At 46.0% G+C, this 15,564-nt stretch overlaps 1 protein-coding gene across 2 annotated transcripts in view; it reads left to right on the top strand.

Moving 5' to 3' along the window:
* Positions 1-12,260, top strand: part of skap1 (src kinase associated phosphoprotein 1) — a 162,783-nt gene extending 150,523 nt beyond the window's left edge. For both annotated transcript variants that reach the window (XM_088906258.1, XM_088906257.1), the window contains exons 12-13: positions 9,491-9,588; positions 12,143-12,260. In XM_088906258.1, coding sequence (XP_088762384.1) covers positions 9,491-9,583 — 93 coding nt within the window. In that variant the 3' untranslated portion in view covers positions 9,584-9,588; positions 12,143-12,260. The remainder of the gene's footprint in view (positions 1-9,490; positions 9,589-12,142) is intronic.
* The last annotated feature ends 3,304 nt before the right edge of the window (positions 12,261-15,564 follow it).

The raw sequence follows: 15,564 nt of genomic DNA, 5'->3' as shown, positions 1-15,564 counted from the left end.
GGAATGGCGGAGGTCTTAGGGGTCGGAGAGAGAGAGGTGCGTCTGGAAGTCCTGCTGCTACAGTGTCTGGCTGGAGCCTTGGCCTCCTCTGCAATTCACTAGCCCCGATGGGAGAGAGAGAAAAAGAAAGAAAGAGCGCTCTTTGGTACCAGCACAGGAATGATTATGCGCACAGCACATGTTTTTCAAGCATTAAAATTAAAGGTTATTCCATCCCTGGACTGTTAGCACTAAACCTGACTCCCCAGGACTGAGAGGAATAATCAGCCCAGAGCAGCCAGCCCTCATAGTGGTAAACAAATTACATCACGAGCACACAATGAGAGTTGCCATGGCGACGGCTCTACAATTCTATTTCCTGGATACCCTGTGGGGTCTCGCTCTCTCTCTCTCTGCCAGTCTGATCCACCTGCTTTTCACCCCATCAGCAGTGGAGTCATGGGGAGGTCACCAGGAAAAATGAACTGTCTTCACAGAAATGCAATGGCCTCTCCACACACTGCCAAGCACACGGCCTGCAGCCACTCAAGTTTGCTCGCTCTGCTGTCTGGGAAGTCATTTCTCCTCCCTCCCTCTCTTGTTTTCTCCTCTTCCTCCTCGTCTTATGATTTTGAAACAGACATTTTGCGAAACCCTTTTAAAAAGGGTTGTCATCCCTCTAGATGAAATGGTAGGGGCTTTTCAGATACAGTATTCAGTTGTGGCAACAGCGGTCTGTGCTGGGCTCATGCATTTTACGACTTGTAGGCTTCAGTGAAGCAGTTTTGTGAAATGCGCACGTAGAGACATCCGTATGTTCTCTTCGTCTTCTGCTCGGGAGGCGGCTAGCGCTGTCCCTGCCGGTGACACGGTCTGGAGAGGGGAAAGTGGCGCCGCAGGACGTGGGGTCAGAGGTCAGCACGGAGGGCAGGGGGCGGGAGGGCCGTGGCCTTCCACATTCTGCCCCCCCACCCCCACCCCCGCCGTGTGAGGAAATGCTCCCAGGGCAGAACTGGAGTGAGAACAGATTGCAGTGCGCTGTGGACGGTCAGACCTCGGTCATTCCTGCGGCCTGTGAGGGCCTTGTGGTGCAACGAGCCAGCGTCTGCATGCCAGCCTTGAGCACCAGTTCCTCCTGCAGCCTGACCTCCACCCAGCTTCAGGGACGGAAACTGGGGGCTGCTGTGAAACCTTGAGTTTTCACACCTAGGTTTCCTCAGTTTAAAGATGTACGGGGATAAAAATCACGATCAGAAATGATGCGTCACCTTGCTTAGTCATTTTTTGTTGTGTGTTTTTCAGATCAGTGGGTCCCGCTCTTATCCAGCATCTACACTTCCTAACAAAGATGGTGTGTGCTGCTGGATATTAAATAAACATATTGAATAATGCAGCATTTTTGTTTTCGGCTTCCATTATTTATTTTTTTAGAGCAGTTTATCATCGCCGAAGCAAGGCTGTGCTGGAAAAGTAAACTCATAGGCACGAGTGAATTATTCTTTTTATTACAAGTTAATTAACTTTTTGATTTCAGACTCGGTTTATGAATCTCAATAAACAACGCCGTCCAGATCTGTAGACCCGTTTCTTCCGCCCGCCCCAGAAAAAAACTACTATTTTTTGTGAGAAATGACCAAACCGTTTGATCCCAGTCTGAAGTGAAACATGTTTCTGCTTTGCCGAAAGAGACGAGGGGAAAGAAGAGACAGGGAGGGAGGTAGCCGAAGGAGGGGGCTGCTCGGAGTGCATCAATTTTAAACGCAAACGTTTTCTCTTACAACGTGTACTCTGTTTGAACTCGCAATTTTTCCGCTGTGGAAAAAAAACCGGCGAGAGACGGGAGAGAGAGACTCCAGCTCTGCACGCTTGAAAGTCCTGTTCCGCGTTTGGCATGGCCGTGATTTAGAAGTATATTAAAATGGCGATGTTGATAATCAAAAAGACCTTTCTCGGGGAAAATTTAAGAAACGGCGCACAGATGGGCTGAGCAGATAAATAAAAATTTCCGTCACAGCAGTTGGAAATTACGTTTCGACGCCCCCAGGGGAGACTGCTTTTCTCTCTTTTTCCTCCCCTCTACTGTGTGTTTTTTTTTTATTGCTCTTGAAGTGCAGAGGTGCAAAGCGCTGGTCTTTTCTCCCGTCTGGAGAAGTCAATATCGAGCCGTTGTCTGTGTGCCGTGCTGCCCCAGAGCCAGCGAGCTCAGGGGCTGAGGACTATTTCTCTGCTGACTCCCCCTGACTTATTTCCAAAATCGAGTTCACAGGTCTTCTCCTGTCGTCTCTTTCGAAAAACAATTTGCTCGTCTTCTTTTTATTTGCCCATCCTCTCTTACGGCTCCCATTGCCCTCAGCGTTCCCTTTCATTTTTTTATTGATCGATTGGTTATCCGATAGATTTATTGATCGCATTTCTGCAAAGCTTCCCCCCACCCCCCCTTGTCAGAAAGCAATTTCAAAAGTTTTTAAAACGCGTGGAGGTAGGTGAGAAGACAAAGCAAAGCAAAGCGTGCCTTCCTTCACTTCAGGATACTAAAGATCTCGAGAAACTCAGATTTTCTTAAACAGATTTGCACGCCTTTCCAGGAAAAGAGCACAGTGGCAACAAGGAAGCCTGGTGGGAGCTGGAATGTCAGACTTCTTTGCTGTGTAAATATTGAGAGGTTGGGAAAAGCCAAGTGTCTTAAATGTTGTTTTGGTGAATTTCCTGGACTTGACCAGGAATTTGAAAAACAGTGCAGCAGATTGTGCACAGCAGTAATAAGCATTTCTGGGCACCGTGCAGATGTTCTGTGTGCACATACACTTGCACGGGGCTCTGAATCCACTTGTGTTCAGTGGGGATTCAGCTTCTGGTTGTCGTGCCCAGGGGTGGTTTGCGAACCTGTCGCCCGGAGTGGGGCCCTACTCTGGCGGTCTCAGCAAGGGCACGAGTCTCTGCTCCCGCTGAGCAACTTTCGCTTTGCGGTTTTGTCGGGCATGCAGGTCGAGGCAGGGACATGGGGAGAGGCAGCGGGAGCGCGGACAGGGCCTGAGGCGACGGACCGCCGCCGGGTCGGTCGCGAATATCTCCCATAGCTTCCTGGACCGTTCATTCTCCTCGAGTCCCCGGCTTTTATCTGTTCCCTGGCTGATTTATTTACCCCCCCCCCCCCCCTCCCCTCCAAACGCACACACACACTTCAATTTGTTGAATCTAATTACCTGCGTGTGTGTGCGTGTGCGCGCAAGATGGAGCACTCCTGCCGCGCGGCTGTGGAACACGCCCCTTCAAGATGTTTCTCGGGAGCGCGGCTGAAAAATCGGGGACGCAGGCAAAGTCAGAGCCAGCGGGGGGTCACCCCCTTCCTGCTGCCAGTAAAGAACCGGCAGTCCAGAGCCTTAACCCTTCGCGAGGGCAGGCGGAGGCGGCTCAGCTAGTGGGTGAGCAAACCAGATCCGCATGCCAGCCCCCGGAGCCCACGAGGGGATGAAGCGATGAACTGACACTGCTTAGGTACAGATTTTGTTTCCTTCTCCTCCGCTTTCTCATCACCTGGACCCTAATCCAGCTGCTCTGGGGTCAGTACTGTAGCTCCGCTACAGTAGATGGAGCAGGTAAATGAAAAAGGCCACACTCCTACTTCCTGTCGGACGGGCAGTTTAGCACAGCCAGTCAACCTGCGTACCAGTGTGGATTTGGGAGGCCGAAAGGATAACAGGAGAAAACCTTCATGGACTCAAGGGGACATGCAAGCTCCACACAGAAGGATCCCCAATCACAGGACCTTGGAGCCATGAGGCAGTTAGCATTACTGCCACCTCGCAGGCCTAAAATGAATTAATTTGAAAAAGTTTCAACAGCAGCGTTCCTCGGGCTTCGATCTGCTTCTCAGTCTCCCATCTGAAGGAAAGAGAACTATTTGCGGTTTTATTTTTTAATTTCATGCAATCCGGCCTTGCATTTCAGCATCTGAAGTTTTAGAAGATGCGCGATTTATGAGTTGCTCAGTTTATGAGTGCAGTACCTCTGTTCTCGGCGGTTGCTTTCTTCCCATGTGGAGCTGTCACATGTCATTCAGCTCTTCGCTCTTCACCCTCCTGGCTGCGCTCTGTTGCTTAAGATACGGTCTGCTTTTGATCAGTGTCCCAATCTGGGATTCCAGAATACCGTCACAGGCCAAAAGTCCATCGCAGAGGGGGAGCTCACAGTCTCGAGCAATCCCGTGCCCTCTCTGCCAAAAACGGGATTTAAAATAGATAAGGATGGATTGACCAGCATCCAGCAAATCTGCTTGCCATTACTGGTAAAGCAAAAGTCGCCGCTGGTTACCATTAGACAAATCAGTGTGGAGATGTGCTGGGAATCTTCACCGTTGTATTGCTTTAACATCTGGTATTGTGATACAGAGTGTAGGAGGGGGAGTTTAAAGTGCAGTGAAACACAGTGTTATAGATGTGAGCTGAACAGTTCCGTTTTTTTATCAGTTTTATTAAAATTAGTAAGCACGGTGAGGATTTTTTATTTTCTGATCACTTTTTGATAGAAAAGTTGTCGCTGTTTTCTGTACAGGTCTGTCTTTGGCAGACAGACATGACCCCATTCCTAGGACAAAAATCATAGAAAAACATACAAAACAGTTCAATTGCTGAATGGCTTCCTCTCATATATAACCATTCTTGCTCTCGGTGACCAAGGTGCATGGCACTGGACTGATGCGGTCGCTCTTAAAGGTCGCTGTTGAAATGCACTTTCCCAGGGAGCCTCGCTCATCCCTCCACTGAGAAACAAACTGGCCAACGCCCAACTGAGCTCTATGATCAGTCAGCTCACAAATATTCAACAAGAACTTTCATTTGCCTTTTGCAATGCATTCTTCTAAATTTTTGGTACAATTCATATCAATCAATATTCAATATTTCCCAAACAGGAAATTGCTTTGAGACTGCAGTGAATTCTTCCTACAGAACACTGTAGGAAACTGGCCCAGAATACACTATTACCTGCTTGCACCGCATTGCTGTTCCTTAAAAGCCAAACCTCAGCACTTCCTGCAGTCTCTGTGAATGAGCCCTGTCCATTTCCAGCATTAATAAACCCGTTCAGGCAATTTCCCCAGAATAAAGCTATTTAAATACCTAATTCTGTGTGAATGTCTCTGCAACTCCAAAAACACTGCTCGAAATGTGGGGACATGCCAACATGCCTGTTATAATATGTTTCTGATTCTCTTCACAGCAAATATTTTAACGAGTACTTACTGATTTACATTTATACGTTGTATAGCGTAACAATTTTTATTTCTTTCTTCTGGCATTACGTACTCAGCCCACGTCTTAAATGGCATTCCTTAGCTCAGCCTGCTGCATTCTGACATGCATCATGGTACTGGAGACGTATTCTGTCTTTTATAAACAGTGATGAATGTTTGGAAAGCACTAATAACCGCAATAAGCGATCATAAACAAATAACTCTGTGATTGATCGGCCTCTCCTGGTCGTGCGTCAAATGTCCATTGATCTGGCGTGGTCGGGAGCTGATTAATTGTGCTCTTAAAATGAACGAGCTTCATTAGAGGTGGCCTGCAGTGTGAGTACTGTGAGGGGGGACCAGTTAGCTGTTCTGCTTTACGCTGTGATATCAGCGGAGATACAGGCCAGGTCCTTTGTATTTACAGAACATTGGTAGTAATCGGTCATCCGTCAGTCTTTTGCAGACAAGGGCAGCACGGTGTCACAATGGTAGGCATAGCTGCCTCTCCGCACCGGGGCTCTAGGTTCAGTTCCAGGCCTGGGGTGCTGTCTGTGTGGAGTTTGTATGCTCTCTCTGTGTTCGCTAAGGTTCCTCCGGGTGCTCCAGTTTCATCCCACAGTCCTAAAACTTGTTGGAAGTTTAATAGGCTTGTTTGTGCCTTTGCGATGGACTGGCGTCCAGGGAGTACCCCACCGTGTGCCAGGGACATGACTCTTGACCCGGCAGACAGGAGATTCAGCCTCGTACCCACCTCAAAGCCCTGGGAGCTCCACTGAAGAACACAACCGCTGGCCCTGAGGGGCCTCGGAGCACTAGGAATGTCAATCAGGCAAATCTCTTCCATCTGAAACGAGACGGCTCTCATTGCCTCTCATTACACACGGCAGCGTCCCGGCGGGGGGCGGCAATTTCCAGAGCGGAAAGCTCTGTTGGAGGAGCCTCCTGGGCCCAGGTGTCGCGCCGGGTTCGAGCCTGGGCCACGCCGCGGGGGGAGTCCCGGTCGCGGCCGGCCGAGCTCGGCCCAGGGGCAGGATGGGAACGGTCGGGGCTCTCGTGGCGTCGGCTTCAGCCCGTGGAGGGGGTGCAGCCAAACTAAGTGGCGACTCTCTAAATTTTGGAAGGAAAGGAGAATTGCGGGACCCCGCCCCACCCATCCCAAACAGCTCTCGCGTGCGGCCGGGCTCAGCGGAATAAAAGTTGCGAGGCCCTTTAAGTAGTAAAAGTTGCAACAGCTGAACTCCTGCAAGCGTGCCCGCCCGCCGCTCCCAGACTCCCGAGCACCCATAAAACAGATTGCCTCCCCGCGCAGCCCGGGGAGACCCCCAGCTGCCAGGGGAAGGTGTTTACTCGCTCCAGATCGAGAAACCGAGGCGCGCGGCAGCCGCCTGATAAATAACGAATGAACGAGTTGGCCGGGTGCCTGGCTGAATTAGCTCCCTTCCTTATTTTTAATAGTTTAATAAAAATTACCATAATTAACTAACATCTGTACGATTCGGAGTGGGTGCAATTTGGCACCCTGAAATGAGGATTTAAATATTATTACTGCAAGTTTAATGTTGATTTAATTCATTCTGGCACTGCAGTCTGAACTCGGAAGGTTCATCTGCGATGGCCTTCAGCAGGGCCTGGATTCGGCGTCTCCAGCCTCAGTTTTATAGGCAGTGAAGGGCCGCTCGTAATTCTTTTACAATGCTAATCATTTTTTTTCTACAAGACTTGGATATTCATTAGCTTGCTGGTTTTGGTTTTGGCTGTCAGGTTCGGGGCAGGCCTGTGCTGTGGCATTGCTATGCACAGGTGGGACTGTTCAGGCAGAGCCAGAGACTCCTGGCCAGTGTGAAACAGTGTCAGGGATTGTTTTTGCATTTTTAAATCTTGTATTTTCTACACACACAAGTAACTGAGATTTCAACTAACCTCGCTGGATAACAAATTGGTTTCTAGCTGAGTGTGTCCTCCTGTTGACTTGAATGGACTAAACACAAAGGCACACGAACGAGCTGAAATTGTCTCCCGGTTCCGGGGAGTGTTGCATAAGTGTTGCCAAGAGTTGCAGGGTGGAGCCACGGGAGTCAAAATAGAGTAAAACTAATCGCAGCCTCCGTGGCGTGTTGAAGATTAAAGCCCCTGTCCCACCAGAGCTGAGCTGCAGAATTGCATTTGTGTGTTGGTTAAGAATATGTGGTCACAAGTGTTACCAGAACCCCAACTTCATTGCATCACGGGTGATCTTTTTAAAGTCGCAGACTTGTGCGCTATAGCAGTGTTTGAGCTTTTCTGTATGGCTGATTTGTATTATGTGTGAATCTGGGGGTCCAGCTATTGTATACTCACACCCCTACTTTTCACCGCTGCTGAGCTCTCAGTTACTTAATTGACCCTCTAATGGAACTAATTGTTTTACATAAATATAATCATTTGCCGGCACCCATATCATCCTGCAGCTCACAACTGGCAGCCCACTGGAGCTCAGCAGGTGTGAGCCTGGTCAGTACCTGGATGGAGACTCCTGGGAAAAACCAAGGTTGCTGCTGGAAGGTATTAGTGGGACCAGTAGGGGGCGCTCACCCTGCAGTCTGTGTGGGTCCTAATGCCCCAGTATAGTGACGGGGACACTATACTGTAAACAAGCGCCGTCCTTTGGGTGAGACATAAGACCAAGGTACTGACTCTCTGTGGTCATTAAAAATCCCAGGGCATTTCTCGAAAAGAGTAGGGGTGTAACCCCGGTGTCCTGGCCACATTTCCCATTGGCCCTTACAAATCATGGCTTCCTAATAATCCCCATCTCTGAACTGGCTTCATCACTCTGCTCTCCTCCGCACTGAGAGCTGGTGTGTGGGGAGCGGACTGGAGCATCATCCAGGTGGGGCTGCACACTAGGCACTGGGGGTGGTAAAGGGGATCCCCATGACCTGTACAGCACTTTGAGAGCAGCATATAGAAAGCGCTATATAAGCGTAAGAAATTGTATTATTTTCATCATCATCAGATGTTTTTGGTTTTATATTTTCTGTTCTTAAAGGGGAACCACAGTCCCATTTTCTCAGACCAGTTATTAAATAGATTCATTGATGGTATCTCAAAATTTTACAAATTCTAAATTAAGCACAGAATCATAAGCTTTGTGAAAGTACGGTATGGTCGCCATGTCGTTGAGAGTTAGCGAGAATTGCAACATGATGCAGCCATTCCTGCTCACTAGTCACTGTAATGACTAATGTACTGTGATGTACAAGTGAATAATTACAGGTAGTAAAGCTGACATTTTATAGCATAAATGTTCCAGTCTGATCTGCATGCAGAGTTAACTGTAACTTGTTTTTGTTGGAAAAAACGTCTCAAAGTTGAGAGCTGTATTCCCCAGCCTGCTTGTTTACAGTGTAATGGGGCTGCATCACCTCACTGGAGGTGTTTTTGCCTCGTTCTGAATCACAGAATATGGCGCTGCTCCTACCTGGAAATTTCATCTATTTTGTGAGGCAAATTGGAGGTTTCACACGTTACTGGGTAGAATTTACTTTTTTCAAACTTAGTTTGAAATGAGCTCTTCGGTGCTGATTCTTTCTAACCCCGAAATATGGAAGTAGTGTTCGAGTTCCCCTTTAAATTTTTTTTTAAATTAAAATCAGGCCTCAATATATGAATGAATTTATGGGGTAATTTGAAATCTCCTGTGTCCTCTGAGGGGTCAGAGGTCGGCGCTGAGGGCTGGGCCCCTGAGCCCTCCAGCACACCCGTCCTGCCCGACTCCCACAGTAAGAGTGGAAGCACCGCAGCCTGAGATCTCTCCCCAGATGCGTGTCGTCTTGTTTCTCCTGTGTGCCATAAATTTTAACGTCCCACCACCTCCACTGATTTATTTGATAAAATAGTCTGCTAATAAAAAGGAAGAAGGGGCTCAGATGACGTGTAAAATATGGTGCTAATTAGACAGGCGTCTGGAGGTTCAGAGACTCTTAACCAAGCAGGTGCGCTCCGTCAGATGGTCACTCTGCTGCAAACCTTTCTGACTCCTGTCGGAAAGTGTCTGGGGTCCCTTAGCGCACGTTGCTCTTTGAAACTGTTTAGTGGGATTCTATGCCATCTTTGTGCTCATTGGGAGATTATTGTGGGTCCAAATCCTGTTGTGTATTCAGTTCACCTTGCTAGCAGTTTGATGCAATTTTATCATGGAGCATTGAGCTGTGCGTTTGCAGTATAGGAATCTGAGGAATGCTGCTCAAGTCCCTGTGCAGCCCAGGAATGACTGGAGCCTCTGTGTTTTTGTTCCAGGAGTACAACATCCACGGATGGTGGGTGGGAGAGCTGAACGGCTTCATTGGGATCGTCCCGAAGGATTTCCTCCAGCCCGCTTACATTCTGTGAACTCTGTGAGTTTCCGAGTGCACTGTGCATTCTTATTATGCATTCTCGATCATTTAAATGGAATCGATTCATTAAATCGATATTTAAACATTTTGAAGTTTTTTTTATTTTAGTTCAGCTGTTCTAAAAACTCAAGTATTTGTGATTGGCGTTCAGATACACAGTTTTGTTTAAACACGCTGAAGTACAGTACACAAAAGTGAGAATGCCTGAGCCCCCAGAAAGAACACGCACACACGTGTGGAGAACGTGCAGACTCCCCACAGAAGAAGCCGTGTCACGTGCTACCCGACTCAATTTGTGTTTGAAACACAGTTGCAAGCTCTTTTTTCATTCCATGGTGTTCCCAGGCCTGCTTCCCTAATGACAGCGCTGTGCAATCGTCTGGCCCTGCGGTGAGGTGGGCTTCAGCGCTGTCCTGCTTAGGGGCGGTACTGAACTCGGCACTCGGGTCGTGCTCCACTCTGTACTACATTCTGCCATACTGGGCACAGGCAGGCATCTTCTCTGGGAGGAGTGGGTAGCCCCCCACACACACCCCACCCCACCCCGGATCTGAGCCTCGTGCAGTGTCAGGTGTCAGCATCAGTGACAGGGCTTCCAGCCACTGCTGTGGAGGGGAGAGCTGTGATTCAGCTCGGTTTTGTTCCGTTTTCTCATTTCACTGGTTAAATCATCGTCCTTGTTGATGGTACAGTGTTTAATCAAATAGAATAAAGCAAAACTCCTGGCACAGTGCTGAGTGCATAAACTTTAATTTCCTTTTTACAGTTCAGTCTCTTCAGGGACTTAAATTTATTACCACCTCTCCTAACACTGTGCTGTAATTCACGGCATCCCCTGCTGTACTTTTTAGAGACAGTTGTTTTTCTTTTAAAAAAAAATTGAAATTTAAGCAATGACACAGGAAATTTAGATATCCGAGATGAAAAACACTTCAGTGTTGCGTAACTACACGAGAAGAGTCTTAAAAACAAGCTATGCAGCTCTGAATTTGGAGAGACAAACGTTGTGTAGTTATCAGGATAAAAATGAAGAAGCACAAGTAATGAAGAACATTCCTCTTTTTCTGCTTCCTTCCTGTTCTCTCTAAATCCCATCTGTATTCCCAGCAGCGTCCCCTAGTTGGTTCTGAACAAATCACACACAAAGTGGACACCACATATCCCCTTCTCATAAAAGAATTTCTCTTGTTGCACAGAACTGAAAATAAGCAATGCTAGCCACTTCAGCGTAAATCTCCTGGAGAGTACTGTATGTCAGCGTACATCCAGTTAATTGCATACGAATCAAACATTATTTGAATGAAGCATAACCCAGTGTTGCAACAGCATTGCGCAATATAGACCAGCATTAACTTTGTCATCTTTCAAGTTGTCAGTCACTCTGAATACAGTTCTCTGCGTTAGCTCAAGTGACAAAGTCTTTCAACCAAGCTGTTAGTCTTCTAGTGCGCTGGCTGTTGGTTCTGAAGCAAATCACATTCCAAGTGAACACAACAAAAAAAATCTTGATGCCATGTGGGGATTTTGCAAGCGAAAGGAGGGAGTGAGTTTTATTTCCTATAGATGTCTATTCAGCTGAGCTCTTCGCTCACACACTCCAGGGAGACCTCCAAGTTCATGCTGCACATGCTGCAAGCAATTCACCCCTTTAATAATAACACTTTTTGAAATGTTTTGTTTTGTTATTTTTAAAAAAACGAATTGAATGAAGACTTATGAAACCTTTGGGCAAAAGTGTCTACAACCTGTTTAACCTCAAAGGATGCTAAAAAACATCTCTGTTAATTTGTAACCGAGGCGTAAAACGCGTCTTACTGAAGCAGGGCGGTTTCTATATGACGGAACCGGCGGCACAGCCCGACTCAGCGGTGTGAACTCCACCTGCTGGTGAAAAGCGGAACTGCGGTTGATTTAGTGCGAGTCCTGTGCAACGTTTAATTAGTTCAACTAATAATTGCGCTCCGTGCTCTTCATTCCTTTTTACCGTCATCCAGATGACTATTACAGCTGGGTGCCAGATTCACCACGCATGTGAAAACATTACCTTTTGAACTGCTGTAATGGTATATTGATTTTTAACACATTGAAACTAGAAAACAGCTGCTTTTTTTATAATGTAGCTGAATATCAATTACATGCACAACGTCACCAATTGTGTTCGTGTCTTTGTTAAATGCTGCTTCTCAGAAAGGGGGCAAAACTTTACTTTCTAGGAAATTGATACGTATATTTTGTGTTTCTGTTAAGTTTGGTAAAGTAGTTTAAGATATTTTGCAAAAAAATGATCCAACAAATACTGTATGTAAACATTTACTGAGAATTCTATTACTGTGATCAAAATACTGTACATGGTTTATAAAATCTTATGTCTAAAAATTCTGGCTTTCCTTGGCAGCACAAGGGATGAACATGCAGGTATCATGTTTCTGAAGAGCAAAGCGCAAAACGTGTGCTTCACGTTGAAATAAAAGAGATTAAAACTTAACAAGACTGAAGAGCAACATTTTTGCTCCCCAGAGAATTTCTTTACTCATTTCTTCCTCCCTTGTTTCAGGTCTGAACGGCACTGCGCTGAAACCACAGAGCTCGACTCACTTTATTCTGCACTGAAAGACAACCTGAGATAGTTCTAAGGATGTAAAACATCAATAAAAGCACTTCATTTGTACAGATCTCTGGTATGCTGGGAGTCGTTTTGAAGCGTGCATCGTTTTTCCCCACTCCTGAGTTTGAGATTTTGTGTTGAGGGTATCTGTGAAGAGGCCCTGTCCCTCTTCTGTCTCAGACCGTCAGTGTCTCCTGTTTGCTGTTCTCGTCCACACCAGTCCAGGGGACATCACATGACAGTTCACCTGGAGCTGTCTCGTGGTCTGTCTTGCGCTGATTTTGCGGGACACACACAGGGGCTTGTCAAATGCTAAACAAACTTACCAATAGGAGTCCCATCATCTGGGAATCGGGGGACCTTAACTGAAACACTGCTGTCTCTGTTGCACAAAGACAGCACAGTAACCGATCAGTGCCGTGGCCTTGAGGTGGAAATGAAGAAAAGTTCCAATGATAGTCTTTTTTACAAAGCTGTCGGTGTCCTCATTATCCAGTAATTAGATTACTGTGAAAGTGCTATACCAGATTTCAGAAAGATGTCAAAAGTAATACAAATGTAAACATTCAGCAACTTATACTTTGATATAAACGTAAGGGATGTTAATAGGTAAATAGGAATAACAGACTATAGAAAGAGTTTAAGTAATTTTTTTAGATTTTATTCAGCTTACTGAATGATTTTAAATATTCATCTTTTGGATCCACCCTTTTTATGGCACATATAGGGTGTTTTATTTTAAGATGTGCTCTAATTATGTTTTAATTTTTTGGTTCGACAGTAGTACGCGACAGAGTTCGTCACTTTGCTAAGCCGACACTCTGCTCAGAAAACAAACCCACCGTCTTCTGTGCTGCCACCTGCCGGCAACCTGTGGTAATGGTTTTATCCATTGCTGATATTTTAGGGGTATTTTCTCCTGTGTACTATGTATATTTAATATTCTGCAAAAGACTTTTAGGATATCGGCAAGCCAAAGATAGTTTTCCTTTGTCTGACGTTGTGTTGCCCTAACTGCGCTGAAAGATATTCTGTGTAATTAAATGGGCGATTTTTCTATCTTTACAAAAACCTTATACGAAGAATATATGCACCACTTCGTTATCATGCGCAGTATTTAATTGCATTATGTAGCAATTTATATTTTCATTGTCAGTACCGATTTCAATTATTTAGTGAAATATAAAATATCTCTAGCCACAAGGTGGCAGGGTTGTTCCATACTCTGCAATCTTTAGCTGGCTTGCTTCAGATGGATTTAGGTGCACTTGTACATTAGCTCCTAAAATATATTCCATTTCTGTGTATCATATGTAGTTTGCATGTTTGAACTAAGAAGGTCTAGGAATGGGAAGGGAGGAAATGTGTGCATCATGAGACACTGGGCTCATGAAACTCTTAACTGTACATTAATTACTTCATTTTGGATTCAGCTGGGAAAACTGCGGTTTACTAGCCGGTATCTTGGAGACTTTCATTGTCCATCATAAATAGATCCACACTATCAATTTATCCAGAGGTAAACTGGAAACATACAGTATAGTATAAACACTTAAGCATGTAGTAACCATAGAGTTGACACATGAGGTTCCCGAGATTACTAATTGCAAGATAAACAAATTACAGTGTGTAAATTTGAAACCTGCAAACTGTGCTTCCCCACAAGAGAATCAGGCTTAGAGACTGCTGCAGTCTCTCCCTGGTCTGCAGGAGAGCAGAAGGCTGTGGACGAGGACCCGAACAAGGTATGCCCTGCCCCTTCCTACTTGCCTGTTAGACTGAAACGAGGGGTTGGGGTGTGTCTCTAAAGGTGGCACCAGGGTTACAGGCAAAGGTCTTGACAGTTGCAGGGTGCAGCCATGTGCTTAGACACGAAAAGTTAAAAATATTCTCCGTAGTTTTTTCCGTTAAGCATTAGTTGAGTTCAAGGAGTTTTTCATACCATCAGCATGTTGTATGTGACCAAGGCATGGAGTTTTTGAAAATTTCCACCTTGCCTATCTCCATCTCTAAGACTCAAACAGTCTTGAGTAATTTGTGTGCCTCTGTGTGAAGTGTGCATGTCATCCCCCTTTCTGTCTGTCTGGGTTTTATTCAAGCACACCAGTTCTCCACCACCTCCCAGAGAGAGGCTGCTCAGGTCTGATCGGCTCATTGGCATTTACTGATTGGATATAGCATGGCTATTGCAAAAACAATGCCGTTTTGGTTCATGTGAAATGAATATTATTGTTCTTCACAGTAGATTAACTTCCTGAACAGAGAAACACTTTTTGGTGATGTATACAGTATATGCAACAATGACAACACGAATAGTATATTTTGTAAGTGTGGTTACTGAGAAATTAAAACGCCTAAGGTCAGTGGTTTTGCAAGCCTGAGCCCCGATTTGAGAGAATGCAGGTAAAATATTGTGCTCATTTACAGCGAACAGTCCAGTTTAGGTATAGTGAAGTCATTTGTCTTCACTATTGGGGACCAGAAGATAGTGCCATGATTTCATTGCACCTGACATAATCATTATCAAGGTCCAGAAACACACTAGCTAATCATTCTGGCTTTAGTGTGTAATATAAACGGCACTGTTTTTAGTATTATTTGTTGTTCATGGCCCAGTACTGACATCCCTAAGCAGGTTTTCAGTGGTAGGTAACATTCTTTACTTGTTAAGGTGCTGTAACCTTTAACCCCAGGTACCCTGATTGAGTTTTAACATGGCAAATTGTTACAGGGGCCACAGAGCCTCTACCTCCACCTTCTTGCCTTCTCTACCAGCCCTTTGCCCCCCCCACCCCGCTCTCTCTCGCTTCACCACTCGTCCTCACTCGCAGCCTCCATCAGCCCAGATCGGGGAGCTAATTAGGAGTCCGGAGAAGCAGCCCCAGCGGTCTGAGTGAGTAATGGGGTAATTAGCTCAATCAGGTGGGAGAGACAGAAGATAGATTTTATTATCTCCCACTGATTGCTCTCTGAGAATTTCCACTAGAAAGTATTTTTCCATGATTTGCCTCAGGAGATCCTGTCTTTCTCTTCCTTCTCCCCCCCCCCCCCCCTCCTCCCTTCCTCCCTTCCTCCCCTCCTCACTCCCATACAGAAGCTTTTCTCGGCTGTGGTTTCTCTGCTGTGGTTTCTTCACAATCATCTGTTTACCTCTGACACCTGCTGCTTCATCAGGTCTCCAAACAGCACAAGGAAGGGGACTTGAGACTTGACAGAGACCCAGAAACTCTGCTGATAAGCTGCCCTCCAGAGCCAGAGTTAGATCACACTGATCTAGGTCATTGTAGGCCCTTACTCCTTCCCGTTAATGCTATTTTGGATTTTAAATGCTTAGAATTTATGGCAGGCTGTGACTTCTGCTCACCTGTTAA

The sequence above is a fragment of the Atractosteus spatula genome, chromosome 26 (genome assembly GCF_055471065.1).
Source record: "Atractosteus spatula isolate fAtrSpa1 chromosome 26, fAtrSpa1.hap1, whole genome shotgun sequence".
Classification (NCBI taxonomy): domain Eukaryota; kingdom Metazoa; phylum Chordata; class Actinopteri; order Semionotiformes; family Lepisosteidae; genus Atractosteus; species Atractosteus spatula.
This window is presented reverse-complemented; position numbering and strand designations above follow the sequence as displayed.